Source organism: Gobius niger (assembly GCF_951799975.1).
Source record: "Gobius niger genome assembly, chromosome: 3".
Taxonomy (NCBI): Eukaryota; Metazoa; Chordata; class Actinopteri; order Gobiiformes; family Gobiidae; genus Gobius; species Gobius niger.
This window is the reverse complement of record NC_136854.1, coordinates 27,073,092-27,100,756: the sequence shown is the minus strand read 5'-3', so window position 1 is coordinate 27,100,756 and position 27,665 is coordinate 27,073,092. Positions and strand designations below refer to the sequence as shown.

Genomic DNA, 27,665 nt, shown 5'->3' with positions numbered 1-27,665 from the left:
TTTGCCAAAGCGCCCTTACTTGCCTCTCACGGTGCACGCCTCTCGCTCTCCTCCCCCTCCCTCGCTCGTCCCTTCAGCAACTCACACACTCCTTTCTCTGTCTTCTCTCTCACTTATCGCGATGGCCTTCTCTGCCTGTTGCAATTTTTTTTGTCATCCCCACAGCCCCCTTTTTTCCCCCCCCCCTCTTGCATTTCCACAGAACACTGCTGGCTGGCGTCACAGGCCGTCTCTCTCTCAACAACCCCCTCCTTGTCCAAAGCTTTCAGTGGAGATTTCCCTCCTCGCTTCAGTGGGCTCTATTTCAGGAGCTATTCAACCAGCTCTCATGAGAGACACTAAAGGGGAGCAGCAAAGTTTGGGAGGGGGACAGAGAGAGAGAGGGAGAGGGAGAGGAGGGGTGTCCTGATGACTAACAGATCATCTAAACAGCTGCCGGTGCGCTTGAGCGTTGCCAGTAAGTAACCATATCCGTTCCAAGTCTGCCCCAACTCCAGCAATACATTAAGTCGTGCTTCTTCTAGTCTTCAGCCCTTTCACCCGATTCAAGTGCATTTGTTCAATCCCACCCAATGGCAACAATGTGGAGAAGTATGCTGACTTCTGTTTCAAAAAAGAAGGAAGAAAGAAGTATTTCACTCCAGCAGCTTATGTAAAACGAAAGTATCGTGTGTTATTATGATGGTTGCTATTAGTTACAGATTCCTGAACCAAGCAGATTTTCTTCAGTTCGGCTTTACCCAAATCTTAAAGCTTCTCGGGACAAAAAAGTGTCAAAAGGGCGACAAAAATGGGACAGAAAGGCAACAAAAGCCCAATAGAAAGGCGAAGGAAAAAAACCTGCGACTAAAGAGTGACAAAAAAGTGACCCATAAAAAAACGTACGAAAACATGACGAAATGCTTCAAAAAATGTTTGAAAAAAGTTACAATCAGCTTTGTAGGTCTTAGCTTTCAAAAGAGGCTTTGCACTATAAGCTGTAAGCTCCAAGAAGCTTTTAGATTTGGATAAAACTAAAATGCACTCAGTTAAGGCGAGGGGTAAGAGGTTAATAATCAACAAACAGGCCACAGTTGGGTCTAGTTTTAATCATAGAAACTCCAAATGACTAAAAGTAGATGTCTAACGTATTGTTGAATTGGAAGTAAATTTACGTTACAATCAAAATATGAGAAGCAGTAAAAGTACATTGGGCATAGAGTTGTTGTTGGGAGTCGTAGTTTGGGTGCCCCTGCGTCCTCATAATATACTAATCCTCTAGTAGCAAGTACTGTTGAGTGAGGATAAGGGCCCCTGGGCACTAGTCCCTGACATGTTGCCGCAGCAGCACTGGAGGGTGGGTCAAATGCTGAGAACAGATGCTCTACAGGGTTAATATCTCTGGTCAGCAAAATATTGTTGGTACCTGGGTTTCATTAGAGAGGATAGCTTGGCAGGAAATAGGGCAGAGAAGTAGGACACAATCAAATCAAGTTATGACAAAGGCTGCAACTCAATCCTATTTTTATATATTATCCATATTTTAAAGGGACACTTTGCCGTCCGTGCAGTAAAGTGAAGATATTACTGTCAAAGTGCTCCAAAGATGTTATTACACCATGCAATATAGTGCCCCTTTTTATCTGCTTAGAAAATCCACACGCTTAATTTTGTGTAACTAGACTTGGATCGTGTAACTACTCACGTAACCGTATTTAAATAGGTAAAACGTGGAAGAGCTTGGTCGCTTCTAACTTCACCCTCGTTAAGGGAATAGGCCACCGTTTTTTACATACTGAGATATGTTCTTACCTGAGCTTTGACGAGTTCTTTAGGACCTGTCTGGTCTTCACCCGTGCCTTCAATCACGTAAACACAGCGCAGACGGCGTTAGCATTTAGCCTCTCCCCCTCTCCTCTATAGCTCCAAAACAGGTCAAGATAGAAGCTACCAAGCTCTTCCACGTTTTCCCTATTTAAATATGCTTACGTGAAGTGTTACACTACAAAGTATAATTACACAAAATTAAACAATATGGATTTTCTAAGTGGATAAAAGGGGGAACTATATTGCAAGGCGTAATAATACCAGGAGTAGTTCGAAATCCGCGTAGTAATCTTCACTTTACTGTGCGGATGCCAAACTACTCCTGGTATTATTACGCCTTACAATATAGTTCCCCCTTTTATCCGCTTAGAAAATCCACATTGTTTAATTTTGTGTAATTATACTTTGTGGTGTAACACTTCACGTAACCATATTTAAATAGGGAAAACGTGGAAGAGCTTGGTAGCTTCTATCTTGGCCTTGTTTGGAGCTATAGAGGAGAGAGGGAAAAATGCTAAATGCTAACGCCGTCTGCGCTGTGTTTACGTGACTAAAGGCACGGGCGAAGACCAGACAGGTCCTAAAGAACTTGTCAAAGCTAAGGTAAGAACATATCTAAGTATGTAAAAACGGTGGCCTATTCCTTTAAATGCTAAATGCTAACAACATCTTTGGTGTTTTTGAGTGACTGAGCACACGCGTAAAGACCAGACTGGTACGCATCAAGTCATCTAAGCTCAACATATCTCAGTATGGAAAAAATGGTGGCCTGTTCCTTTAAAAATCACAGAAGTCTTTCATCGGACTGAAATTTACCCTTATTTTTAATTCAGTGAATTTTAAAAAGTGTTAAAAAAGTTTTACCATTTTTTTTAACAACTTGATGAAAAGGTAATGTAATGTGTCAAAGCAATTTAGTAAAATATCGCAACATTAGAGACAGTTATCTAAATTATCTAAATTGTGACATCGTGTGTGTGAATAGCGCTATAAAACAAAAAAAGTTGACTTACTTACTCATCAAATATTGCCTTTTTTTCATGTCATGCAGCACTTGTGATCTCAAACAAAGCTTCTTAACATACCACTGTCTTGATTTCAACACTTCTACATTGATTTACTTTCTTTTCTGATGGAGATTAAAAAAAATGACTCAAAGATTAGAGCTGCTTGATCGGCTGTGGTGATCTTTGACCTGTACATTACACTGTAGATTGATCCTAGGTAATTATTGTTGGTTTGTTATTGATTCTATGTCGACCAGCGCTAGATCAGACTTTGGCCATGACGTGCTCAGAGCGAGAATAAGAATGCCTATTGACAGATTCAAGATTAACACTTGTGTTTAACATTTGAGTCACTGTACTGTGTGGGGGCTTTCTCACTTGTGGAATAGTGAGAGAAAAGCAAGCAGCGGTGACCTTCCCCCTCTTTCAGTATCTCATTGGCTCTTGTCATTGACTTTCTGAAGTACCATCTTCAGATCGGCCCATTTTTCATGATATTTAAGCAGCAGCGTAGGCAGTGACCCAGACGTGAAGGAGACTGATGGGAAAATGCAGAGACACACAAATCAATTTCACGTCGACAGGAAGACGATGAGACAAACCTAATTTGAACGTCTTCCTTCAGCATCTTGAGTAAACAATGCGCTAAGTAAAAGCATCTGGATCATGATGCAGTGTGCTCGGATCTTTGTTTCAAGTGACCTTTTATTATATGACTCTCCCCAACATGCCACGATATGTCCTCGAACGATCCAATGGGGCCTGTTGTTACCAGAACAGTAAGATTAGACTGCAGTTATTTAGGCAGTGCAATACTCAAACAATAAACAGCCCTGTATACGAAGGGTTTATTCAACCGGCTAGTTTAGAACTTGAAACATGTTCTTGAGTACTTCAGCCGTTCATATCTCATTATTTTCTCCAACTATGTAAAACACATGTGTAGATAGACAGAAAAATAAGTTTGGATTTTAATCAGAATTTTGGATTCAGATGAAAAATTTGGGAACAGTATCTTTCCAAAATAAACTAGAATGTATTTAACCTAAGTGTGTGATGTGGAGAGAAAGAAAAGGGGTTGGATAAATACTGTAAACACCTACTGTTAATAAAATAATGTAGAATGGGACTAAAAGGTATAGAACGTAAATGACAAGGAAACAACTGACTTTCAAAGTAACCCCCCTTTTTATTGCTATTTATTTGAGACTACAGTATTTTAAATAAAGGAATTTGAGTAGACTGGATATGTATGTGTGTATGTGTGTATATGTGTATGCATGTGTACATGCATGTACACGCAGATGGGTATATATATTTGTGTATCTATTTGTATGTGTATGTACATATATGTGCTTATGTGTTGTGAATGCATACATGTATATGTGTGTATATATATGTATATGTATGTAGATGTATGTATATGTATGTGGGTGTGTGTGTATGTATGTATGTATATGTATCTATATACATATATGTTTTTTTAAATCTTATTTTATTTTATGCATTTATTTAGATTATTTATTTATAACGCACAAACCCATAAATTGCAAATAAAAAATACAAAAAAGAATTTTAGATTGTGTCATGTAAATGAATACTTAATTTGTGGGATTTAGTTTAGATTTAGTTACATCAGCTGTAACATTTTGATAATGATAGTTTTGCTTTAAGTTGCAGATTCTTTGAAAATAGGCCCACTGATTTTGTCTTTGTGTGACTATGTGTGTGTCTGCTATTCGTTCCATGAAGAAAACAAAGTAAAGTCATGTGTCTATAGCAAGGTTAGGTTTAGGTTATACTATGAGGAGATGGAAATGGAAAGTCTTGACAGGTTCATACTTTCTCTTTATACAATTCTCAAGCAGCAAAACCGCAAGCGTCGTTAACATAGCATTAAAAAAACGTGCTTTTGTTTGTTCAACTAGTTTTCATAGTAAACATTTATTTACATTGCGCTAATACTTTGCTCAATCTCCTCTTTGACCGTGGGAGAGTTTGAGATCAGTTCCCACAAGAGTCACAAATTAATGAAATATGAATCAGCTCTCTCAGTAAATTCCTGGCAACATTTCACAAATATTTTGCCTTGATCTTTGGACAAACAAACACAGAAACACTCAGTTCACAGAAGTAATATAATGCATCCAACCCTCTAGGCTTCATGGAAACAGACTTTATGGATCGTGGGTGCATTAGTTCCATAAATAAGCAGCATTTGGGACAAACTGTGACGTTAGCCCTTCCATCTCTACATCATTTACTCTGATCTAACATGGTGGACTTCTATAGTAATATTCCATTTATAACATGATATGCTATAACATTTAGGTGTGAGTTTCTGCATATGTTTGTGTCAGGCCAACCATCAGCCATAGAGTGTGGCACGCTGAGTGACATGTGTTGTGCAGCCTCTTAGCTTTATATACGAGGTATTTTTATCCAGGAGTGCTGCTACATGCTTTTTTTTTTTCTAAAACCTCAAGCGGTTTTCTGATGAAGCCCCACTGGTGTTTTTGCAGGGAACCAGCAATGTGCACCACGGTCACAGTTTGCGGCTGAGATACTGAAAGTTCACGAGCACCATGGAAACAACTTAGAAAACAGTGAGGGGAACGAGATGAAAGTGTGGTAGGCAAATGCGTAACTATTGAAAGTGGTTTTGCAACTTTGAAGTAGCACTTGAGCGGGATGTACAGTCAAATGTTTTGTTTCGCATCATTGAGCAACAAGCTGTACACACACAGTGATGCATGACGGTCCTGGCTGCCAACTTCATAACATCACAGTGGCTCGTGTTAGTTTTGTGGGGAAGTTGTGGCCAAATGAACACAGAATGGTCAGTGGAGCTCGGTAACGTTTAAAGCTGCCATTATGTTATCGAATAAGTTGAGATGTGACAACAAAAATGTTTCAGATTTATATACATAATACTTCCAATTCCAACAAATGGTAAAAGCTACTTAGTTTGACTTAACATTGAAAGGTACTCAGCCCATCAGAGCAGTCAATATAAAACTACTATTATCACATCATGATGAAACAGGTGAGCTCCATGGAAACCCCCCGATGTGCTCTGTTGCCGCTGGTCACTTCCTGTGTGAGGAAGCTTTCACCCAGTCGTTCCCTTCCTGAATAAATATTACTAAATCGACTTGTCTCTAATGATTGGACTAAATGAACCGCACTCGTGTGCACATATAGAAGCAAGACAAAGGTCCTTTTCCATCAGATGTCTTTTTCCACACAGCTCTTAGGGGCAGCATAAGTGCTGTATAGTGTAAGGTAAACCAAGGATTCCTAAGTTGCCATAAAGCATGTGTGGGGGATGTGCTGGACCTCCAAATGCGGGGTGTCCCGAGAACACCAGTGTTTATGTCTTCCTCTGTTTGAGTGCAGTCTGTAGATACAAATATGTAAACTCACAGCGACAGCCATAAACACATCTCTGAATGAATGAATGAATGAATACTTCCATAACCATGACATTGTCCATCCTGCGCCTCTATAATATAGGCTATATCATCAGCTAAATCAACATGTCTCCACAAGAACCATGCAGTACCTGTCTTAATCCAAGTCCATACACCCTCTTTAACTGCTCAAATTGCCTTCACTACAAAACATGTCTTCCTTATGTATAGTTATGTATAAAATAGACACGTGTGCACAGATCTACCATTGCAGGGCTTCACATCCGCTTATTTGCTCACTGCTCATTGTGGCTAGTCTTTTTAAAACTACAAGTGAGAGGTCGACATTTGCAATACAATGCAGACAACAGGCAAGTAAGTGAGTAAGTGAAATTGTGTTCAGTCGCTTGTGGACCTTTGGAGCGCCTTGTCAGGTGCTGCTTCTGTTCTTCACTTCTGTAATTCTCTGTGTCCTGCAGTACTGTAACGCTCTGCTCAAAGATAGTAGGACAACTATCTATCTATCTATCTATCTATCTATCTATCTATCTATCTATCTATCTATCTATCTATCTATCTATCTATCTATCTATCTATCTATCTATCTATCTATCTATCTATCTATCTATCTATCTATCTATCTATCTATCTGTCTGTCTGTCTGTCTGTCTGTCTGTCTGTCTGTCTGTCTGTCTGTCTGTCTGTCTGTCTGTCTGTCTGTCTGTCTGTCTGTCTGTCTGTCTGTCTGTCTATCCATCTATCCATCTATGTCCTAAATCTAAAAATCTAGCTGCATCTTGGCTTGTGTAAATGTTAGGGCTGCACGGGTTAACACAAATTGCATTTTGAATGGATGCCATTATTAGATTACAGAGACTGCCATTACACAAACCTTTTCAGTCAACCTTTTCTGTCGCTCTATCGTCTTACTATGTTGGAGAGCTTCTAACCTTGTAGTTTAGACCTCTAGAGAGATTTTCTGTGATGCATATTCAGGTATAAGTTTGGCCGTTCAGATTACAGTCTTCTCCCAATGCTCCGAGTGATGTTTGGGTTTTGATTTAGGTTTAGCCTTTTTCCTGAATCGTGCAGTCCTAGTTAATGTCAAGGCCCGCTCCTTTGTACCGGTCCCCTCTGGGGTCCATTTATTATGTCTGGCTCGGGGCTTGTGAAGTGAGGGGGTGGACGTAGGTGACAAAGGGCAGATATTTCCTCCCTGAAGCTTTGAAGATGCTTGTGTAAAGATGGCTGTTCAAGCAAAGGGGCAATGCCTGATGTTGTTTTCTCACTGGAGGCCCAAGTCACAGCGCAGATACGGGTGCGGTCTGGCAGCAGCTGTGGAAGCAGCAGCTCCATCCAAACCCTGTTTTCAGTCAACTTTAAATGTCACTCTTGCACCTCATTTAGGCAAGGCAGCAAAAGTATGTTTCCAAAGGGATTGTCAAAGCTAAAGTGTGTGTTATTCCCATGCAACAATATGTTTTGGTGTAATGTTGTTATTTGTCATCATTTAAAGATAAAAATAATAAATGTAGTTAGATGAAGGAGTTTGTATTTTAAATATGCACAGAAAGGCTACTGCTCAAAACTTTGTTCTGTTGTGTGAATATACACCATTTTATTTGAGAAGATGAATATTTCATCTATGGCATTGCCCAACTAAGTAGTAACATACAAATAAAACAGTGTAGGTGTTTTTATTTTAAGTAAGTTTACATTTATACATGCCACAACAATTACTTGCAGTTTACTTCCATAACATCAGTTCATAGTCTGTGTCATGAGCTTTTCCAACTTGTGATACTGTAATAAATTCAGATTTCTGAAGTCTGAGCCTCTGGTTTCTACATTTTTATTCTGTCATAAACTGTAAGGATGTACTTTATTAAAGCAGTATCTATGCTGAAGGTAATGAAATGGCAAAGAAGCAAAATGGGACTTTACATTTACAATCGAAGACACACTGTTGCAAACCTGTAGAAATGAGCCTAGGAGTTTGAACTATAATTTAACATAAAAGTTGCTCTAAAAGCCTTACATTCACTGAATGACAAATGTAGTGTATTGAATTCTTGGCACGATGCAAATGGTTTTCATGTACTATGACACCTCCCCATGAAGCCTGTGTGGATTCTTCGCCATCAGTCGGTCACAATGGCACAATGTTGGTTTAACCTGTGAAGTTTAAAAGAATACATTTTGTTAAATTGGTTTTAGATCTGACTTAAGGAGGGGTGACGTTGACACTCACCTCTCACAGTGACTCTAGCGGTGGCTGTGCTGGAGCCGATGAGGTTGCTGGTGGAGCATGTGTATGTTCCACTGTCGGACTCTCTCATGTGAGGGATGAACAGTTGTCCGTCTTTGGTCGTCTCTGCTCCAGGTGGCAGAGCGGTGTTTCCCGAAAAGCTCCACTGGAAAGTAATGGGGTGAGTGCCATGAGCCAGACACTGCAGTCGGAGACTTCCTCCAGACCTTAGCCTCACAGTGTCCGGCAAACAGGTGGCATATGGGGGTGCTGTCGGGGAAACAATTTATTTACTTATTTAGCCCTGAGAGACACTGCATCGTGAAATGTTTGAACAGGGCCATTGCCTTGACACAGGTCTGCACAGAGCTTCTCATTTACTCACCCTCCACCTCCATCTCTGAGTACGCCTCGCTGTACCCGTGGACGTTGGTGGCGTTACAGATATACTGTCCCGAGTCCTGGCGGCCAACATCCTTTAGCGTTAGGACTCCGCCCGCCACTGCGTGTTTCCATGGCAATGGGGCGCGGAGCTTGGACCAGACGATCTCTGGAGTGGGTGAGCCTTCAGATGGAAACATGAAAAAGGAAGTGGCTAACTGCAAAGCAGGGTGAAAAGAGAAGTGTTCACTCTTGTGTAATACCAGTGGCGCGGCACTCCATTGTGACTGTCTCTCCCTGAATGGCAGTCAGCTGAGTAGGAGTCACTGAGGCTATAGGAGTGCCAGGGCTTCCCTCCACGATAATCTCAATCTTGCCTTCTGTCATACCCTCTGTGTTTTCAGCCTGACACAGGTAAAGTCCTGAGTCCTCAGGACGGATCGCAGGCCACTGGAAATAAACAGGAAAAAAGTCAATAAACAAGCCACTCTGTTTGCTAGTGTAGCGGAGGTAGTTTACCTGGATGGTGTTTACGTCACTCGTGGTGGTGGTCACCAGCTGTAGGGTGGACTCCTGACGTTTCCAGGTCATCTTTGGTCGTGGTCGTCCTGTGGCGCGGCAATCCACTGACACAGGATCTCCTAGCCTAACTCTGAGGGGTCCTGCTGGGCTCAACCGGACTTTAGGTGGGACTGAAACGAATTGTTAACCCACACAAATGTTATACATTTTTATTATACATTGTTATGATTTAACCTTGAAATCACTTTGGGACCCTCGCTCAGGGCCTTGCAACCTCCCTTTGGTGAACCTCGGTCGACTTCATGCAATGGGATGGCCAAAGATAAAATTATATATTCTATGGTGGCACAAAAAGACACCCACATTTGACGTTGATGACAGCTGTGTCAAACGCTCTGCCCTCAGGAGTCCCAGCCACACAGCGGTACTGGCCGTGGTTCTCGGGGCGGACACTGAAAATGGTCAGCAGGAGATTATCTGGGCCAATCTTCACATTATCTAAGACAAAAATGAGATGCAACTTTTTACTTGGAAAAAGAAACTATAGTGTTATATTATTAATAATGGCTCAGAAACATATGAGACAGGTGATTCGCTAAAACAAGTGATGCGATTAACGTTAGAATTGCTCATTTTATGATTCTGAAATTATTCATAATACTGTTCAGAAATTACCAGAGATTAAAGAAAAGCAAATAGTGATATTTCGGCCCTAGTCCAGGATTGACATGCCGCCATAGTGAAATCCCTTCTGTCTGACCTGGGAGCCTCTGGCTGTTGGGTTTTCTCCACACCACAGTTGAAGGTGCGGCGCTGCCCACGCTGCACCTGAAGCTCACGGACTCCCCCTGGCGGACAGTGACGACCTTCGGCTCCACCGTGACCACAGGGGCCTGACTCCACACTGCAGACCGCATGAGCACACACACGTATTCAACTCTGTGAACCAGCGGAGGCTCTGGCAACAACACAAGCCTCCCCAAAGCAAATATTCTGAACAAACAGCGCCAGCGGACCAAAGGGACACTTCATGACAGTGACAAGCCAATCTAACAAGTGACTATAATAGAAGTTTAGCAGTTTTTATTCTGTTTCTCATCGTCATTTCGTTTTGGCAAATAATACATTTACACCAAATGAATTTAAACTATGTGTATCACATCATAGAATGACTTTTGCTCATTAAAGCCTGTTTACAGACATTTCTTGAAGCCATTTGTATTTGCTATTAAATGTATATTTATTTTGTCATTTATTGAATTATTTAACTTTGGTTAATAACTGCAAGACGTCACTAATATTGTCCTTAACAGAAATTCAAAGACCCACTATTGTTTTTGGTAAATAAATGAGACTCAACAATTAAACGGCTTGTACCTGCAGATGACAGGAGGCAGAGAATCAAAGCTCTCGGTAATAGATCCATTTTGACCCGCGGCTCAGGTCCCTCCACTGTGAAGTCACTCTCTGACTTTGTCGGTTTTCAATCATCATTTTCAACCTTTTACCCCTCTGTCATCCCCCCTCCCTCCCCTCCACCTCTGTCCACATGAGCTGTACCGTGAAAAGTGCTTTTTATTAGACGAATCAGCTCTAAACTTGTTTCCTACTCTCACAGACTAAACATAGTCACTAAGCCAAATACTTAAAGGGGGGTATTACGCAAAATAGACTTTTTCAAGCTTTACATCAGGGGTGGCCAACCCGCGGCTCTCGAGCCGCATGCGGCTCTTGGCCAATCAGAGTGCGGCTCTTTGCATGATTGGAGATGTTTAATACAATGCGGCTCTTTGCAAAATAATTGGTAAATATTTCCCATAAACTGTAACAGTCTTTGACCAAAAATCCAACCATTGTCCTACAGACCATGTTTCCATCTCTACATGAATGAGAGTCCGTATCTCTCTCCTTGTCGAGGCGGCGTGTAAAAGGAGCCCGTGCAGCCTCACTCACAGCGGGATGTAGGTTAAACAACAGGCAGGCAGATCGTGGCACTAGGATTAGCTTCTGTGCTTTTCAGGTTTCTGATCAGCTACTCTTTATTTGATGTAATTTGGCCTCATATTCACAGAAAAAGATCAAAATTAGGAAATGGAAAAAAGCGAAGCTCTTATGTAGCATATGATGCGACGCGCGACATCGTAACGCGGAAATACGCAAAGTCATGACTTTTCTTTCACATGTGACAGTAGCTGTAACAGATGCAACTTAAAACAGACTCTCAGATCCTCCAGAGGCTCCTGATTAAAGTTCATGAACTTTATGCAGCCTAGAGTGCGTTCTCTGCACAGTCCAGTCAGGACGAAGCTGCAGGCACTGAGCGCACATGCCAGGGGCGAATCAGAGAAGGGGGCTCAGTGGGCAGGGCCCCATATACAAACACACCCCAGCATTAAAAAATAATTAAATAATACTAATAATCTAATTCTGTCTCAGTCAGAGCTGAAAGCACAAAATGTCATTTAATATACATGTATTTCAATCTTGTTGAGGAGTAAAACCATTAAATCTAACACAATTATTAAAAAAAAGAAAGAAAAAGGCATAAAGTTATAGTTTATTGTGATTAAATAAAACATTCTATTTAATCACAATAAACTACCGCCCCGGAATCTCGCTAATGGTCGGTGCCTTTGTGGCTCTTCACAGGATCAAGGTTGAAAATTTCGGCTCTTGGTCTCTGACTGGTTGGCCACCCCTGCTTTACATCATGTTATTATGTCATTCCCTCATTAAAAACATGCCTGAAGTGTTGCCTTGGCACATTCACATATTTTTGAGTAATCTGTAAAAACTCTGATGGCAGCCATCTTAGGGATAGGTTTGCCTGAGTCCTCCTAGGAACGCCCCCACCTCCTGGAGACGCCTCCGAGCTTTCGTCACCAGCCGAGTAACCAACCACTGCTCCTCAGCAGAACCCCCTCCCCACTGAAGCCACAGACAGCATGTGGAGGGGGCGTGTCGGAAAGGGTCAGAGGTTCTTAAAGAGACAGAGGCCTATTTCAAGACATTCGCTACAGCCATTTTGAGAGAGCAATTTTATACAAGGCAGTTATTCTAATTTACTGCATTTACAGACCAACAGAAGGTTTGGTCATCATTGTAGTGTGCTATAGACTGGTGCTATGTGACTGAAAAAAGCATAATACCCTCTCTTTAAAGAGGGTACAAAAATGTTGCTCACAAACAGTTCTTATCTATGACTGAGCATCGAGCAAAGGGCGTAATGCAATCACGAATGGTCTAAGTTTCAAGAAGATGAATTGGTCGAATCAAAAAAAAGCTTGAAAGTAACAAAAAAGTGGTGATTCATTTAAATTTGAGAAAAAATAGGATCTATGAAAAGACGATAGTTCATTTGAATGTGATATATAATCTTTTTAGAGTTATAGGTTATATAAACGTTACACAAAGACAAAATTGTTTAAAAGATACACAGGAAGAAGCCTTTGAGTGGATGGATTAAGAGCAGATGTACTCTTTCCATCATGCTGCGAAGATGGGAACTGTCAAAACAACAGTCCTTCACCTTCAAAGACATAAAATAAAGGTACTACAACTGACAGATGTACTAAACAAACAACATAATTCTTGATGAGATCTGATTTCGTTTTTAATTTTCCCTTTCAACTATCAAATTGAATGTAAATGTAACTTTTCGCGCCAAAATATTTGACCCTCCAGGTACCACCGTGCCTAGACTAAAATCAAATCAGGACTAAAGGGTCTAAAAATAGTTTGAAATAAACCTAAATTGTACGTCTAAACCAGAAAAAACACCTAACATACATTAACTGCTCAAGCATAATTAATCTATCTCTAATTAAAATGAATGAATAACAGCCAAAAATCCTCTGGGACACCTCGGATAGTCGGGGCGGTGGGGTCGCACATAATGTAAATATAATACATATATTGTTATGTTATGAGAGTAATTACTAGATTTTATTAAGGCTGGTAAGTGCTGCTGCTTTGCCTGTAATAGTGTGTACCGAGTGTATGAATGGTGGGAGGGAGGGAGTTTTGTGCTCTGTACTTCATTGTGTATGTGTATGACTTTTGTGGTGCCTTCATTGCCTTTTGACCTCAGGGCCATAGAAGCACAAAGGAAAATCTCAATAAAATATAAATTACAAAAAAGATCGGAAAGTGAAGGCTTCCTTTATATCAGTCTTTCAATTTCATATTCCAAAAGCGATATTAGATGTGCACAGGTCTTCAAACTTCCAAATATGTAATCATGTTTGTTATATAAATATATTAATTTCAGTGCTGTATTTTTAGTATGTTTGGTATTTGAAAACACTTAAAACAAGCCGCGACAGAACACTTGATCCATCTTTTCTCAGCTGTTGCTTCTGTTCAGTTCACTGATGTGGTTAACAGCGACATCATATTTTTGACAAGTTCCTCAAGTTAATCACCCAGAACAGTGTTAATTTTAAACATATTTTATTTTTATTTTAGTCTTAGTCTTTTGACTAAAACGTAATTTAATTTTAGTCGAGATTTAGTCTATTTTTTTTTTTTTCAATTTTAGTCGAGTTTTAGTCGACTAAAATTGCATGTCAATTTAGTCGACTAAATTTAAGACTAATTTAGTCGACTTTGCATTTATAATACTCATTATAATCATATTTAATCAAGGTCCTCGACTTCATGGAGCTGCTTCCACATGAATGAAGCACAGACCTTTTAATTTGGCAGTGAATTTACATGATATGTAGACTGTCAATAAAAGTTTGGATGATTTTAGTCTCTCCTTTTCATTTTTATTTACTCTTATTTTAGTCGACTAAAATATCTGGATTTTAGTCATAGTTTTAGTCTCATGAGAAACTTTTCATTTAGTTTTAGTCCAATTTTAGTCGTCAAAAATATCACTTTGACTAAAATTGAGACTAAATATTTTAGTCGACGAAATTAACACTGACCCAGATTAGTGGATCCTGGTCTTTTGGTCTGATGTGATGGATTCGGGGAACAGGTCAAAACATTTGCCGGAACACTCTCATTAAACACCATTATATCAGATCAAATCTTTGCCGGATCCTCCTAATTTCCCAGATCCTTTTCCCTGAAAAACTGAAAATCAAAGGGATCAAAGTAAGCACTGGTCAGGCTGTAACACTTCTCCAGTAGTTGCTGCCTCTTCTCTGCTGCAGCAGTGTCTATGTCCTTTAGTAAACTAAACATTTTACTCAGGTTATGTTGAATTAAACCAAACGTTGATTCTGAAGAAATTGTGAAAAATGTTATAAAGGTTTCCTGTCTTTTTTTTTTTTTTTTTGCTTGACTTTACAATGGATGAATATAGGGCTTGTGTCAGCCTGTGGCAGGTTAATGCAGGCTTCCTGTGGATAAAAGGTGATAGAAAATCTAATTTATAACACCCATTCAACAAAAAACAGAAGCACATATTAATGTATAATATTTGGTCTCATTCATACACCAGTGTACGCAGACACTGGGGGCAATGTGGGTGAAGTGTCTTGCCTGAGGACACAACGACAGTGATCACTTTCAGGAGGTGGGATTCGAACACAACCTTCCAATCATGAGACGACCCGCTCTACCATCTGCGCCACTGTCGCCCAAATAACATCTTAGTGTCTGGTAGGATGTTAAAATGGGCCTTTTCTCAGCTCCTCTGATGACCATGAGCTGTTGGAGGATAATGCCCAGATCACAAAGTGCTCATTGTGTGGTTTCTGCCCAAAATCATAACCAAATTACAAATCATTTTATTGTTGAAAAATGCCTAAAAATGAGCAAACAATGCGTCATCTCTCCTAAGACCTGACTTTACTTGGGAGCGGGAAGTTCTCATCCCATCTCTATGGAAATGTTCATGGAAGGCCGCCAAATATGAGATTTAGGAAAGTCCTCTTCCAAGTCCATTCTTTGATTACCCACTACAAAAATAAACTGTTCTGTGTCTAGCTGGTCATCAACATGTTGATGGTAGTGTGCCTTTATTAACATTTTAAATGCTTAAAGTCTATGGGGACATAATAACCAGAGGTCGGTAGGGAGCACATAGGCCCTACTTCATTTTGATATTACTCGAGTAAGAGAAGTAAAAAGTAGCTACTGTATAAAAAGTTACTGAATTAGGCGACCTGTACTTGAGTAAATGTAACTACTACCCACCTCTGATAATAACGAAGGCTTTCACAAAAAAGCTAACATTTCGCGATTCTTTGTTTCTTTTTTGTGTTTCGTTTTCTCCACTGCTTTTTTCCCTCGACATCAAGACAAACCTCAAAATGCACTTTTCCCCCCACACAAGGTTAGGGTTTATTGTTGTACTTATTTTGTTAGGGTTAATGTCGCCCTCTTGTGGTCGGCATAAGACAATGCAATGACGTCACCTTGGAAAATGACCGTGGTGGGTGACGGGAGTTGAAGTCTAAACTAGTCCAATACTTCCTGCTCTAAAGAGGAAAAGCTACCTATTTGGGTTGGCAAGTTTCTAGTTGAATTGCTCGGAAACTCGATCGAAGACAAAGAACTGAGCAAATAAACAAGGTAAGACTGATTTAACCCCATCCACGAAAAGAGAGTTCTGAATTTATCTGCGAGAAAGAGGAGGAAGTGAAGTGTTTAATGTGGAAAAATTAAGCCGAGGTGAGCTCGCCTTGTCATCGTAACTTAAAATTTCTTTGGCAGTTATTGTACTGTTTCCATATCTTTGTTAATGTTACATTTGTCTATATCAATGTAACATAGGCCTACATATGCCTTCATGTTTCCTCACACACACACACACACACACACACACACACATACACACACACACAAACTTTCTCACAACAGGGTTTCTTTAACAGTGTATTTTTGCTTTATATTTCACTTTATGTTTCCTAATGTTGTCCAAACTGTCTAAAGTAGTGTTTTGTAACTTATACAGAGAAAAGAAAATCAAAATATTTCCATGAACAACACGTCTAGTTATTGGCTGAGTAAGCAAAGTCACACATTGGGTATGAATAGGAACTTTGTTAGACAATGAGCAACACATTTAGTCTTCTTCCTCTTTTCCCCCGTTTACAATGTGATCAAATTCCCCAATGTTGTTCATTTCAGTCTTCGACGTCTTACTGTTTTAATTGTGTACCCAGATGTCTCTTGTGATCCCACGAAGAGACGTGCGACCAATCACGGCTGTTGCCTGGACTTCCAACACGAGCACTTGTCCCAGAGATTTCACTTTGGTAAGAGCAAAACCTCCAGACATTTCAGTTCTCCCTGTCAACTCAACACATCCTCTGTGGGGAGAGACATCCAGCGAATTGTCGGAGCCGTGACTCAAACCTACAACACATTATGTTCAGCTTGCTCACCGTATGTTTCTCCTTTTCTCCAGATAAGTATAACTGAGGATGGATCTGCTGCTAACTTCACCCGCAGCTTTGCGATGAAGTCTGGCTACTACCTTTGTTACAGCAAGGTCAGGGGCCAAAGATATGCTGAGGCGATTAACTGAGTTTGTGGTGTTGTGTGAAACTTACTTACCTCTTTTTACAGGACTTAACTGGTGGCATGGTGGTGTCAGACATTCAGCTTATTTCAGATAAGGACTCGATACCTCACGGATACGGCTACATCGCAGAGCATCTTGAACCAAGTGAGTGGGCTGCAAACTCTTACTGCACCCTGAATGATCACCCATATACAGGGGGAACTCGGAAAATTGGAATATCGTGAAAAAGTTCATTTATTTCTGTAATACAACTTAAAATGTGAAACTAATATATGATATAGACTCATGACATGCAACGTGACATATGTCAAGCCTTTGTTTGGTTATGGCTCACAGTCCATTTTCAAAATATTCTAGTTTTCTGAGATGTTTTATTTAGGTTTTTTTTTTACAAGCTGTGAGCCATAATGATCAAAATGGCAAATAAAGGCTTGATCTTTCACTTTGCATGATGATTTTGGCTCATAGCTTGTAAAAATCAGAAATTCAAAATCTCAGAAGATTAGAATATTGTGAAAATGGACTTTATTGTCGGCTCAAAATGTCAGCCTTCCTTCAGTTAATGAATCCAAAACAGTCTTTAAGTCTGGTTCAGTAGAATTCACTATCATGAGGAAGACCATCATTAACACCCTCTATAAGGAGGGAAAGCCTAAAAAGGAAATAGCAAAAGAAGTTGGATGTTCTCAAAGTGCTGTATCATAGCACATTAATAGAAAGTTAAGTGAGAGATAAAGGTGCACAAGCCACAGGGACGACCGCAGTGTGAAGAGGATTGTCAGGAAAAGGCCATTCAAAAGTGTGGGGGACCTTCACAAGGAGTGGACGGAGGCTGGAGTCAGTGCATCTAGAGCTTCCACACACAGACGGATCCTGGGCTTCAGATGTCATGTTCCTCTGGTTGAAGCATCCTGGTCTTCTATAACACCTCAGCAGTGCCACAGGCTGAGAGCATCCATGCATCGCCGCATTAAGGCAGCAAATCAAGTAAAAGGGGCCCAAACCAAGTACTAAGTACTTATGCATAATTATGGTTTTCAGAGGTCTGACATTTCTCTGTTTAATTTTTTTTTTATTGATTTCATGTAATATTCTAATCTTCGGAGATATTGAATTTGGGTTTTTACAAGCTGTGACCCAAAGTCATCAAAAACAAACAAAGGCTTGGCATATCTGGAGAGCTGAATGTAACAAGTGTATTTCTCCATATTGAGAACAATTAAGGATTATCTTATTTTATCTTCTCTTATGTCACTTTGCCTGTAATGAGTCTATATCATAGATTATTTCCACATTTTAAGTTGCATTACAGAAATATATGAACTTTTTCACAGTGTTCAAATTTTCCGAGTTTTACCTGTATATTTTATGTTCCTTACTTGTTATTAGACATTACTGCCTTTCCTTCATGAATCCCAATATAATCTCATCTAATTCTTTTCTCTACGGTTAGGGGCCACTGTTTCCAAAAAGAAGAGGGTTTGTGTTCGCATCGTCCCCATAGGCAGTGTGGACACAGCTGTGTTGGATATCAAACTGACTGCCAAAAGCAAAATGATGTTACAGCACTACACATATGTGGGGTGAGCAGCTCTGTGTTTTTTTCAAGCTCATGTAGTTTCTTGTGTTTAAAAACTATTACAGCGTTTCTCAGTTGATGACACATAGCTCACTTTTCCATAATCAAGGCACACTTTTTTCCTCAATAGGACCCAATTCACTCAGTTTTTTCCTATAAACATGTGTTGCATACTGAGCAAGTACAACAAATAAAGAACCTCTTAACCTCCACCTTAACCAAGCACATTTTTTCCAGTTTGGCTTTACCCAAATCTTAAAGCTTCTCGACTGGAGCTTACAACCTGTAGGTCAGGGGAGCGCCTCATTTGAAAGCAAAAAAGCTTAAATAAAGGCTAAATAAAAAAATAATAATAAAAAAAGACCTACAAAACTGTTCTTGCATTTTTGCCACTTTTTTGTTGCTTTATTGTGGCTTTTATGTCATTCTAGTAGCATTTTCATCATGTTTTTACCACTGTTTTATGCATTTTTTGTTCTCTTTTATGGCTCTTTTTTGCTATTTTGATCCTGGAGAAAATGTGCTTGGATCAGGTGGGGGTTAAAAGGTTGACTTTTCAGCATTACGGGTGCTGTTAATGCCATACATTCAAAGAGAGAAACAGGCCCAGTGTCCTGATAAAGGAAGAGTGAGGTTTGGTGTTCAAGGTTATGCCACTGAGTTAAGTTTTTAAGAGAAGAGCTACATTTGTAGTTTGCATTTGTCAATCCAGAAAACTGTAACCTTTGACCATTTGTATTTTTCTTCAGGGACGTCCATGGTTATGTGCTGTGGTGCAAAAAGGGTCCTTTTACTTGTCCTGGCCCTCAAGCCAAACCCAGGAGGGTTAGTCTGGACATTCAGAAGCTTTCCCTGGATCAGCCGAATCCACTCTTGCCCCTCAAACCCAGGTTGAGTCTTTTAATGTGGATGGAAAAATACTAATGATTATGAAAAATCTCTAATTACTGATCTGATTCTTATAGTAACGCTCCTCCTCTGCCACCTGGAAGACTCAGTCACAGACGGCAAAACCTGAACACGAAGGAGGAGCAGGCCAAAGCAGCAGACGGCAGCCTCCAGGGCATCACAGGTACCTCCACACTGTATGTCCCTGAAATCTATATAAGCCTGTCATTCACCAACTGTCTGCAACTGTCTGTAACTCTTTAGCGCTGGATGGAGTGCCCTTCAGTCTTCATCCAAAGTTTGATGTTCCAGCAAACGCCGCAGTAAGTGTTCCTTTGTTTTCGGTGAAGTTGTATTTTATTCTCCCTGTAGGGAAATTTGGTCCCTGCTCTTTGTTTGCATGATGACTCTTCGACGTTTAATGCTTAAGTGCAGGTTTTAGGTGAGCCAATACAGACTCTATAAGTAGTAATGATAAAGACAACAGATTCCACCAAGATTTATTTATTCATAAATGTTAGAGAGGATTATCGAGAGTATGGGTATTTTTAAATCTAGACCACAGATCCCCAGTCGCTCTGCAGCCTTGTTCAAGCATCTTCTCAAAGGCTGTCTGCATTTGTACATGTGTTTGATAAATCACATTTATCTGAACATGTTTAACACAATCTGCAAACATTAAAGTAAATCTAGTTAAGTATAAACGACTAAATCCAATCATTTTCTTTCACGTGTGTTGAAATATAATTTTGGCAACTAACTATCAAGGGAAAGCTTAAAGGGATATTTCAGGATTTTTGACATAAGGCCTCAGTTACTAGTTTTCCAGAATGTTGTTGATTTCTGGAGATATTTTTTTTTTAATTAATCCAGTTCTTATATTTGAAGAGTCGTGTGGCGCTAGGCTAGTGCTAGGCTAGCGCATTTCTATGGGAACAGCTAGCCTGCATTAAAAACAATCTGACACACTCCACAGTGCACCTGAGGCAAATCACTTATAACGCCAGATTAACCATATAAATGTCTGTGTAGATGGAACATTTTTTTGGAATATAACTGACCTTGCATCACATGAATGATCGCATTTTGAGGAACTATTTTCTGCTCAAGTTTATGTTCTTTTAAATGCAAAATGGTTAAAATTATTCTATCCACAAAGACATTTATATGGTTAGTCTGGCGTTATAAGTAATTTGCATCAGGTTCACTGTGGAGTGTGTGAGACTGTTTTTAATGCAGGCTAGCTGTTACCGTAGCAATGCGCTAGCCTTGCACTAGCCTAGCGCCACTAATCTCTTCAAATATAAGAACTGCATGAATTTTAAAAAATATATCTCCAGAAATCAACAACACTCTGGATAACTAGGAAATGAGGCCCTATGTCAAAAATCCTGAAATATCCCTTTAAGTTGTGTCTTCAAAGTATAAGTAACTCTGCCATTTTTGTTACGTAAACCTCCCAGGACACATTTCTGTCTTTGTTCACTGACGTATACCCTTAATGTCTTAAATATCGCACAGTACGGTATGCAGCTGTATTACGTATTAACGTTATTATAAATAATAGCCTAATTTGTTTAATGTTATTGCTCTCAGGGTTCTCAGCTGAGCTCTCAGTTAAACAACATTCGTATAAAGTCCATCCAAGACATTGAAAATGAGGTAAATGTTTTTCCTAATACAGTAATGCACAGATTTCTTCTGCCTTACTAACTGTTATGTTTATTTCTATTTAGTATAACTACACGTTTGCGGTAGAAGAAAGTGCCACAAAGAAAGCCAAGCCCTCTGCTTCATAGTGACCTTTGCACTCAAATCCTGCAGGTACTTGTGGATTACTCGCTTCAGGACATCTTTTTTTAATGTATATATAAAGCAATCATCATGTGTTTTTTAATGTGGGTATTTCAAAAGCGTTCTAAAAGCTTTCTTTTGGGGGTTTCTCTTGTATTCACAAATTACATATTTTGTCAGTCCGAATGAATATATGCCATCAGAGATTTTTGTTTAAACATTTTTTTATATATATATATAATTGTATTGTTGTTGGGAAACACACCGGTGAATACAGTAGATGGATGTCTGTGTTAAAAGCATCGGCCCATGTGCACTTTAGTTTGTTAAAAGTGAATGTTCCTATGAATTACAATAAGCTAAATGTTACTTTACCCAGTGTCTCACCAAACGGTCACTCACTCGAGTGATGAATCTGGCATTGTTCTCTTGGAATATGCCCGAGCCATCAGGAAAGAAAAAATCCATTTATGGAAGTCATTCAGTAGATTCAGTGGCCACATTGCTTAACCTGACAGCAACTACCTAACTGCAGAAGCCTCATGTCACAACGTTTTTGGGGACTGACATGAACAGTTACAAATATATGGCAAATGTAGTTATTATTGTATTTATGTATAATTTAAAATGAGTGCATGCTGCATTGAAGTGTTAAGTGTCAATCATGTATTTCTCATGATTGACACTTAACCAGAGATAAGTTATTTTGTAGTTTAACCTTGGGGTAGGTAGTGGGACAGGGCATATATTATTTTTTAGTAAATCTATATCAATCTATATCAAAATTATTATTATTAATAGTAATAATAATAATATTTTTTACAGCATCAGAAGATAAACAATGAAAACCAGCATTTCATTCTTCATAAAGATGAGATTACATATAACCAATAATATTGAAATGGTGAAATATGAATATTCTCTTCTCGGGTAAACAGAATGTGGGAAAAACCTTTTTACCTTAACTGTCTCCTAATTTGTTATGAATGTGTTTATTTTTTCCATGTATTGCTTTTACTGCATGAAGAGAAAAATAAAATGATCGATGTGTTATTGATGTGTAGCTTGTTTGGAGTCCAGACCTTTCCCTTTGTAGTGTGCGCTGCCTCTTTGTTGTTTCCAGAGAACGGGAGCTCTGATTTCAACCAGCTGTTTCCCGCCTCATAGCGATCAGCTGCGCTCATAGTAGTAGGCGGAGGCAGCGAACCACACACGGGCATTGGAGGGAACCCCATCAGCTGTAGTAGGCAACACTCGGCTTCAATTGCTCTATTTTTTCATAACGATAGCGATTTTTGCTTGGAATAAACGATGCACAATTTTAATTTATAACATTCGCCGCTTGAATCGAGGTTGCGTTTGATCTGTCCCGAGCAAAGCGACAGAAAATAAAAAGAAAACAAATCGCGCTGCTCAGGTGGCTTCGGGAGCATGGAATATTTTATGATGCAGACTGAAAAGATGCCGTCCTTGCAACACTTCAAGAAAACTGAGAAAGATGTTATCGGAGGCCTATGCAGGTACGTGCGCTGTGTCCTTTGGTAAAACAAAAGAACATCGTGCGGCGGTCCATGTGGTCGCTGCGTGTGTATGTTTTGCGATGTTAGCACAGAAGCTACCCTGGCATCGGAAATGATGTTGCCAAAAATGGCACTGGTTTGATCCACACGTTGTGTGCTTTGTAACAATGTACCACAAATATCGGACTCGTTTTATATCCTCCAGTCACACTACGGCATCGGCAAAGCGTTGTGTTCATTTCCAGCTGAAATACCCACAGCGTGTTGAAACTGATACATTATGGTCCACAACCACGTGGTAGTTAACGTGTTCACCGTCGCCTCGCGGCAACAAACCACATCTACACGCCTTTCTCTACATTTACATGTTGTCTTTACCATGAATGAGTAAACCAATAACACTACCCAGAATTTGACACCAAGGTGTAGTGTCATAATAAGGTTTGGAGCTGTCGATTTGCAGTGTCATGTGCTCAGAAATTAGCTTAGCTTCGCTAGCCATATGGTTAGCCACCGTCGCACATTGTGTAATGGACTCGAGTTGTTTTGCACCTATTTTGACGCTCCACATTAACCACTGCGCTCTTTTAATCGCGATTCCTCTATATCAGGGAACAACCGTTCGTTTGGTAAGCTCTTAAATGGTTTAGGTTTGTTAATCGGGGGAAGCATTGTTCTTCCCTCGGACAGGGCCCTGCTGTTGCTGGTGTCACATTTCACTGGCTTCTGTGACCACTCTGTGAAAAGCGCCCTCTATCGGCCACAGTGAAGCGCTGTCCTTCATAATAACTATTCCTCGTCACATAATAAAATAAGCTTGTAACTTGTTTATAGGTTTTCAGCAGGTGTAAATCAACCGATTCAAATATGTAATATAAATATATTTGGCTTAATCGTGGCTTTATTTGGTGTGTTTGGAATCTTTCTGCATTACATTGCAACTTGTCAAAATAAAAAATAAATACACAAAAATCCATTAGACTAAATTCACATGTCAGCAATAGAATGCAGCTTAAAACAGTTTGGCTCAGGATGAGTGACCATGTGATGATGGAGCTCATGGAGTTCACTTGAACTCAAAGACCTTAGGACCATGACATGGGGAAACTAATCTTTAAATGATACCAGGTTAAAGTTTGTTCTTCTCTGAACTTGTTTAATTTGTATATTTCATAATGGTTTATTGTGCTAAGTAATGGGCCGTGCTCTTTATTTTTAGCCTTGCCAACATCCCCCTCAGTCCAGAGACCGCTCAGGACCAAGAGAGACGAATTCGACGGGAGATTGCCAACAGCAATGAACGGCGACGAATGCAAAGTATCAACGCCGGATTTCACTCCCTCAAAACACTCTTGCCCCATGCAGATGGAGAGAAGCTGAGCAAGGTGGTGTATAAATCCCCTTGAGTGAGCAAATTAAATGATTTAATTTTACATTATAACCCTTCTCTTCTTCTTTTTCCTTTCTTAGGCAGCAATTTTGCAGCAGACCTCAGATTATATTTTTGCTTTAGAGCAGGAAAAGACACAACTCCTGGCACAGAACAACCAGCTCAAACGATTCATTCAGGTAAATATCTCATATATAATAGAACAATACCCTCTATTTATTATAATTTTGTGTATTGAAATGAAATGCACCCTTCTTTCACTGTACCCATTTAGGAGTTCACCGGTTCATCTCCAAAGAGAAAGAGGGCAGAGGAGAAGGATGAAGGAATCGGTTCTCCGGACACTTTAGATGAGGACAAAGTGGATGAGCTCAGGAGGGAGATGTTGGAGCTACGGCAGCAGCTTGATAAGGAGCGCTCAACTCGGATGCAGCTGGAGGAGCAGGTTAGTAGTTGTAAAAGGGGTCTGTTGTCTAGAGCAAACAGACAGTGACAGGGTTACAAACATCTCCTGACAAACAGGTTCAGACAAAGACAAGTCTGAGTGGTACAAAGGGATAACCAGCTGAGCAGGTTTAGAGAGGGCAATTTATAAACCAATAGTCACTGTAAAGGAGATATAAATAAACTGGTGTTTCATAATGGCACCATGACTAGCCTATTACTTAATAATCATACTGTGTAATAAATTGTAACCCGTTTTCTTGTATGTGGTGCAGATGCGTACACTGGACAGCCAGCTGCACCCTGAGCGTCTGAAGGTGATCACTCAGCAGGTGGAGGAGGAGCAGGCTTTGCTGCAGAGCCAGACACTGTTACGATTGCAGCACATCCATGCACTGGACAGACACACATCACAGGTCAGAGCCGCACACACTTATCTCTTTGGTCCAACTTCAACTGAATGTTCAGTAAACAAGTTGCTGAGCCTAATTGCCTTGTGCCTGACGTTTGAGTCAAGCTAATGAGTAAAAGCAGCGGCAGGTTACAGATCGTCCCCTTCATTAGTGTATCAAAACTGTCCCGTTATTCACACACAAAGAGGGACTCCCTTTGTATCGAAATACAAACAGATAAAGCACATGTTTAATTCATATCTATTCGGATGACTTGGCCCATCCATGAACTGCAGCTTGCACTTTTCTCCCTTGCTCGCCCACACGCACTCTTCCCAAAAGCACAGCCTGACGTGGCGCTGTCTGCATAGGTAAAAGTTTTGCCCCTTTCTCCCATTGATGAAGGACTTTAGCTTAGCTGCTAGCGTAAAGACCCCATGTCACAGCTGTTGCTGCTATTGCTTGTTTATTTTGTAAATATCTCTACATTTTTAATTGTAATAACTACCGTATCCTGCTCATGATGCAACAAGTGTGCGGAAACCACACACAAACATGCGCTTCTCTGGCTCTCTGAAAAAAGACTTGCTCTTATAGTTAAGCTGCTGTAAGCTTATTCCCCTGATGTGATTGTCAAAAGTGTGGGCAAAGTAAACACCTTAATTTCACATTACACTGACACTTAAAACTCACATATTTAAAAGACTGTATGCCCTAGCTTGATTTTAAAGATCAGCTGTGCTATTTATTTATTCTCCATGAAATCTGAATCTAAAGACACCAATACCTCCATGGAAATTGACACTGTCTTGATTGAAAAGCAATACTGATCAATACTGTGTTTCTGTTTTGTTCTCATGTGCAGGTGCGGGCTCCATCGGCCCCTCCCGCTCCAACACACCACCCGACAGTGATCGTCCCCGCCCCGACACTAACTCAGCCACATCATGTGACTGTGGTGACCATGAGCCCAGGAGCCCACACCAGCACAGTGTCCACGTCCAGACAGAACCTTGACACTATAGTCCAGGTGTGAACTCGTATGTCTTTTCATGGTGAAATTATGAACGGACATCCTCTAACTGCTGTACACGTGATGTTGTCTGTTGATTTGTAGGCGATTCAACACATTGAGCGCACTCAGGAGAGGAGAGCTAGTGCTGAGGAGGAGCAGCGACGAGCAGTTATTGTTAGCCCCAGCCAAGTTGCTTTGGATGCCACATGTTCAGAGACAGACACGGACACCGAGGGAGAGGACTGCTCAATGAACTGAACACTTTGTCCACTGAACTCAACTCCCAAACCCTTAATACTGATTAAGACTGTGTCTGGAGCTTGACTGCATTTGACAAACAAATTTCTTCGGCATTAACCAGACTCCTGTAAGTTATGTTTTGTCAATGGTTTTGCGCTATGTTGCAAAAAAAAAAGTACAAAAAACTTCAAACAAATATCACGGGGATACCATTTGCTTCCAGCTTTGACCAGAAAAACACTTCAGCATCAGTTCTGAAAATGTTACAATAGAACCTGACATGTGTTTTATAAGTACAAATTCACAAAAATCGAGTTCTGAATGAAGCAGGCAACTAAATCACATTTTCCAATCAGTTTTCTTTTCTTTTTTCCGATCTTTGATTTGGACTGTCTGGCACTAAAACTTAAACGGACATAATTTCAAATCATATTGGAGCCACAGTGATCAGATTCATTTGAAAATATTCGCTAATGGATACTGTAAATCAAGCTAGCTCTTAAGATAAGCTATCAAACTGTTAATATTAATTACCTGCTTCAAGTTTTCCATCCATCCATCCATCCGCTTTATCCGGGGCCGGGTCGCGGGGGCAGCAGTCTCAGCAGAGATGCCCAAACTTCCCGATCCACACACACCTCCTCCAGCTGTTCAGGGGGGACCCCGAGGCGACACCAGGCCAGGAGACATGGTCCCACCAGCGTGTCCTGGGCCTTCCACGAGGACATGTCCCACTAGGACATGCCTGGAACACCTCCCGCGGGAGGCGACCAGGAGGCATCCAAAACAGATGCCCGAGCCACCTCAGCTGGCTCCTTTCGACGTGAAGGAGCAGCGACTCTACTCTGAGGTCCTCCCGGGTAACTGAGCTCCTCACCCGATCTCGAAGGGTGCGCCCAGCCACCATGCAAAGGAAACTCATTTCGGCCACTTGTATTCGCGATCTTGTCCTTTCGGTCATTACCCAAATCTCATGACCATAGGTGAGAGTGGGAACGTAGATCGATCGGTAAATCGAGAGCTTTGCCCCCCGACTCAGCTCCCTCTTCACCACGACAGACCGATACAGCGACCGCATCACTGCTGACGCCGCACCGATCCGTCTGTTTCAAGTTACTGAATATAAAAGGCTATAAGACTTTACAATGACAAAATTGCAGATTCATCAGGTTAAATACTGCTTGCATGTGGACTTTTGTTTCCAAATATGGTCTGAATTTAGTGACTATGCACTAAACGCTCTTGTATTTATGCATTTCAATCTGCTTGTTTTGTTGGAGTAAATTGTTTGCCGTTGAACATCTCTATGCACTGTGCGTAGGCGTGCATACCTACAATGTTCTCATGAAACTTGACATCATAATGCTGAAGAATGTAGGCTGAAAAAGGGGTAAAGGACAATATAAAGTTGTTTGGATCAACTTAAAAGGCCCCATAATGATGACTGTACTCCTTATGTTTGTCATTGTGATGTAACTTCTGACCAAACTTCCGCTTATGTTTTTAAGAAGTTCACATCAAGCACTGCACTATAGATTCT

At 40.5% G+C, this 27,665-nt stretch overlaps 3 protein-coding genes across 4 annotated transcripts; 2 read left to right on the top strand and 1 right to left on the bottom strand.

Annotated features, from left to right (window-relative positions):
* Window positions 1–7,884: 7,884 nt before the first annotated feature.
* Window positions 7,885–10,833, bottom strand: sid4 (secreted immunoglobulin domain 4). Its single transcript, XM_079554298.1, has 8 exons — window positions 10,755–10,833; window positions 10,138–10,281; window positions 9,741–9,875; window positions 9,375–9,547; window positions 9,119–9,305; window positions 8,860–9,039; window positions 8,478–8,744; window positions 7,885–8,401 (listed from the first exon to the last, which is right to left on the bottom strand). Exons 1-8 carry the CDS (start codon window positions 10,801–10,803, stop codon window positions 8,397–8,399), a joined length of 1,140 nt encoding a protein of 379 aa, XP_079410424.1. The 5' UTR covers window positions 10,804–10,833; the 3' UTR covers window positions 7,885–8,396.
* Window positions 10,834–15,799: 4,966 nt separating this feature from the next.
* On the top strand, window positions 15,800–22,014 carry mvb12a (multivesicular body subunit 12A). Of its 2 annotated transcripts, XM_079554225.1 has the most exons (11): window positions 15,800–15,908; window positions 16,502–16,594; window positions 16,747–16,830; window positions 16,908–17,007; window positions 18,317–18,446; window positions 19,192–19,332; window positions 19,408–19,514; window positions 19,595–19,653; window positions 20,927–20,992; window positions 21,067–21,154; window positions 21,950–22,014. In XM_079554225.1, exons 2-10 carry the CDS (start codon window positions 16,502–16,504, stop codon window positions 21,127–21,129), a joined length of 843 nt encoding a protein of 280 aa, XP_079410351.1. In that variant the 5' UTR covers window positions 15,800–15,908; the 3' UTR covers window positions 21,130–21,154; window positions 21,950–22,014. The 2 variants fall into 2 exon arrangements, with proteins under 2 accessions (XP_079410351.1, XP_079410350.1); XM_079554224.1 differs by lacking the exon at window positions 21,950–22,014 and having other exon boundaries at window positions 21,067–21,618.
* A 283-nt stretch (window positions 22,015–22,297) lies between these two features.
* Window positions 22,298–26,664, top strand: LOC306961459 (transcription factor AP-4-like). Its single transcript, XM_079554223.1, has 7 exons — window positions 22,298–22,644; window positions 23,864–24,029; window positions 24,115–24,213; window positions 24,309–24,479; window positions 24,754–24,894; window positions 25,736–25,900; window positions 25,988–26,664. The coding sequence occupies exons 1-7, from the start codon at window positions 22,556–22,558 to the stop codon at window positions 26,141–26,143; spliced, it is 987 nt and encodes a 328-aa protein (XP_079410349.1). The 5' UTR covers window positions 22,298–22,555; the 3' UTR covers window positions 26,144–26,664.
* The last annotated feature ends 1,001 nt before the right edge of the window (window positions 26,665–27,665 follow it).

Excerpts from the sequence above, each read along its gene's own strand:
- sid4 (XM_079554298.1), bottom strand. The coding sequence starts at position 10,803 with ATGGATCTATTACCGAGAGCTTTGATTCTCTGCCTCCTGTCATCTGCA. Across the intron at positions 9,040-9,118 it reads AATGGAGTGCCGCGCCACTG|GCTCACCCACTCCAGAGATC; the intron begins GTATTACACAAG and ends TTCCATCTGAAG. Across the intron at positions 8,745-8,859 it reads CTCAGAGATGGAGGTGGAGG|CACCCCCATATGCCACCTGT; the intron begins GTGAGTAAATGA and ends TTTCCCCGACAG.
- mvb12a (XM_079554225.1), top strand. The coding sequence starts at position 16,502 with ATGTCTCTTGTGATCCCACGAAGAGACGTGCGACCAATCACGGCTGTT. Across the intron at positions 16,831-16,907 it reads ACTACCTTTGTTACAGCAAG|GACTTAACTGGTGGCATGGT; the intron begins GTCAGGGGCCAA and ends CTCTTTTTACAG. Across the intron at positions 18,447-19,191 it reads CAGCACTACACATATGTGGG|GGACGTCCATGGTTATGTGC; the intron begins GTGAGCAGCTCT and ends ATTTTTCTTCAG.
- LOC306961459 (XM_079554223.1), top strand. The coding sequence starts at position 22,556 with ATGGAATATTTTATGATGCAGACTGAAAAGATGCCGTCCTTGCAACAC. Across the intron at positions 22,645-23,863 it reads GTTATCGGAGGCCTATGCAG|CCTTGCCAACATCCCCCTCA; the intron begins GTACGTGCGCTG and ends CTTTATTTTTAG. Across the intron at positions 24,030-24,114 it reads ATGGAGAGAAGCTGAGCAAG|GCAGCAATTTTGCAGCAGAC; the intron begins GTGGTGTATAAA and ends TTCCTTTCTTAG.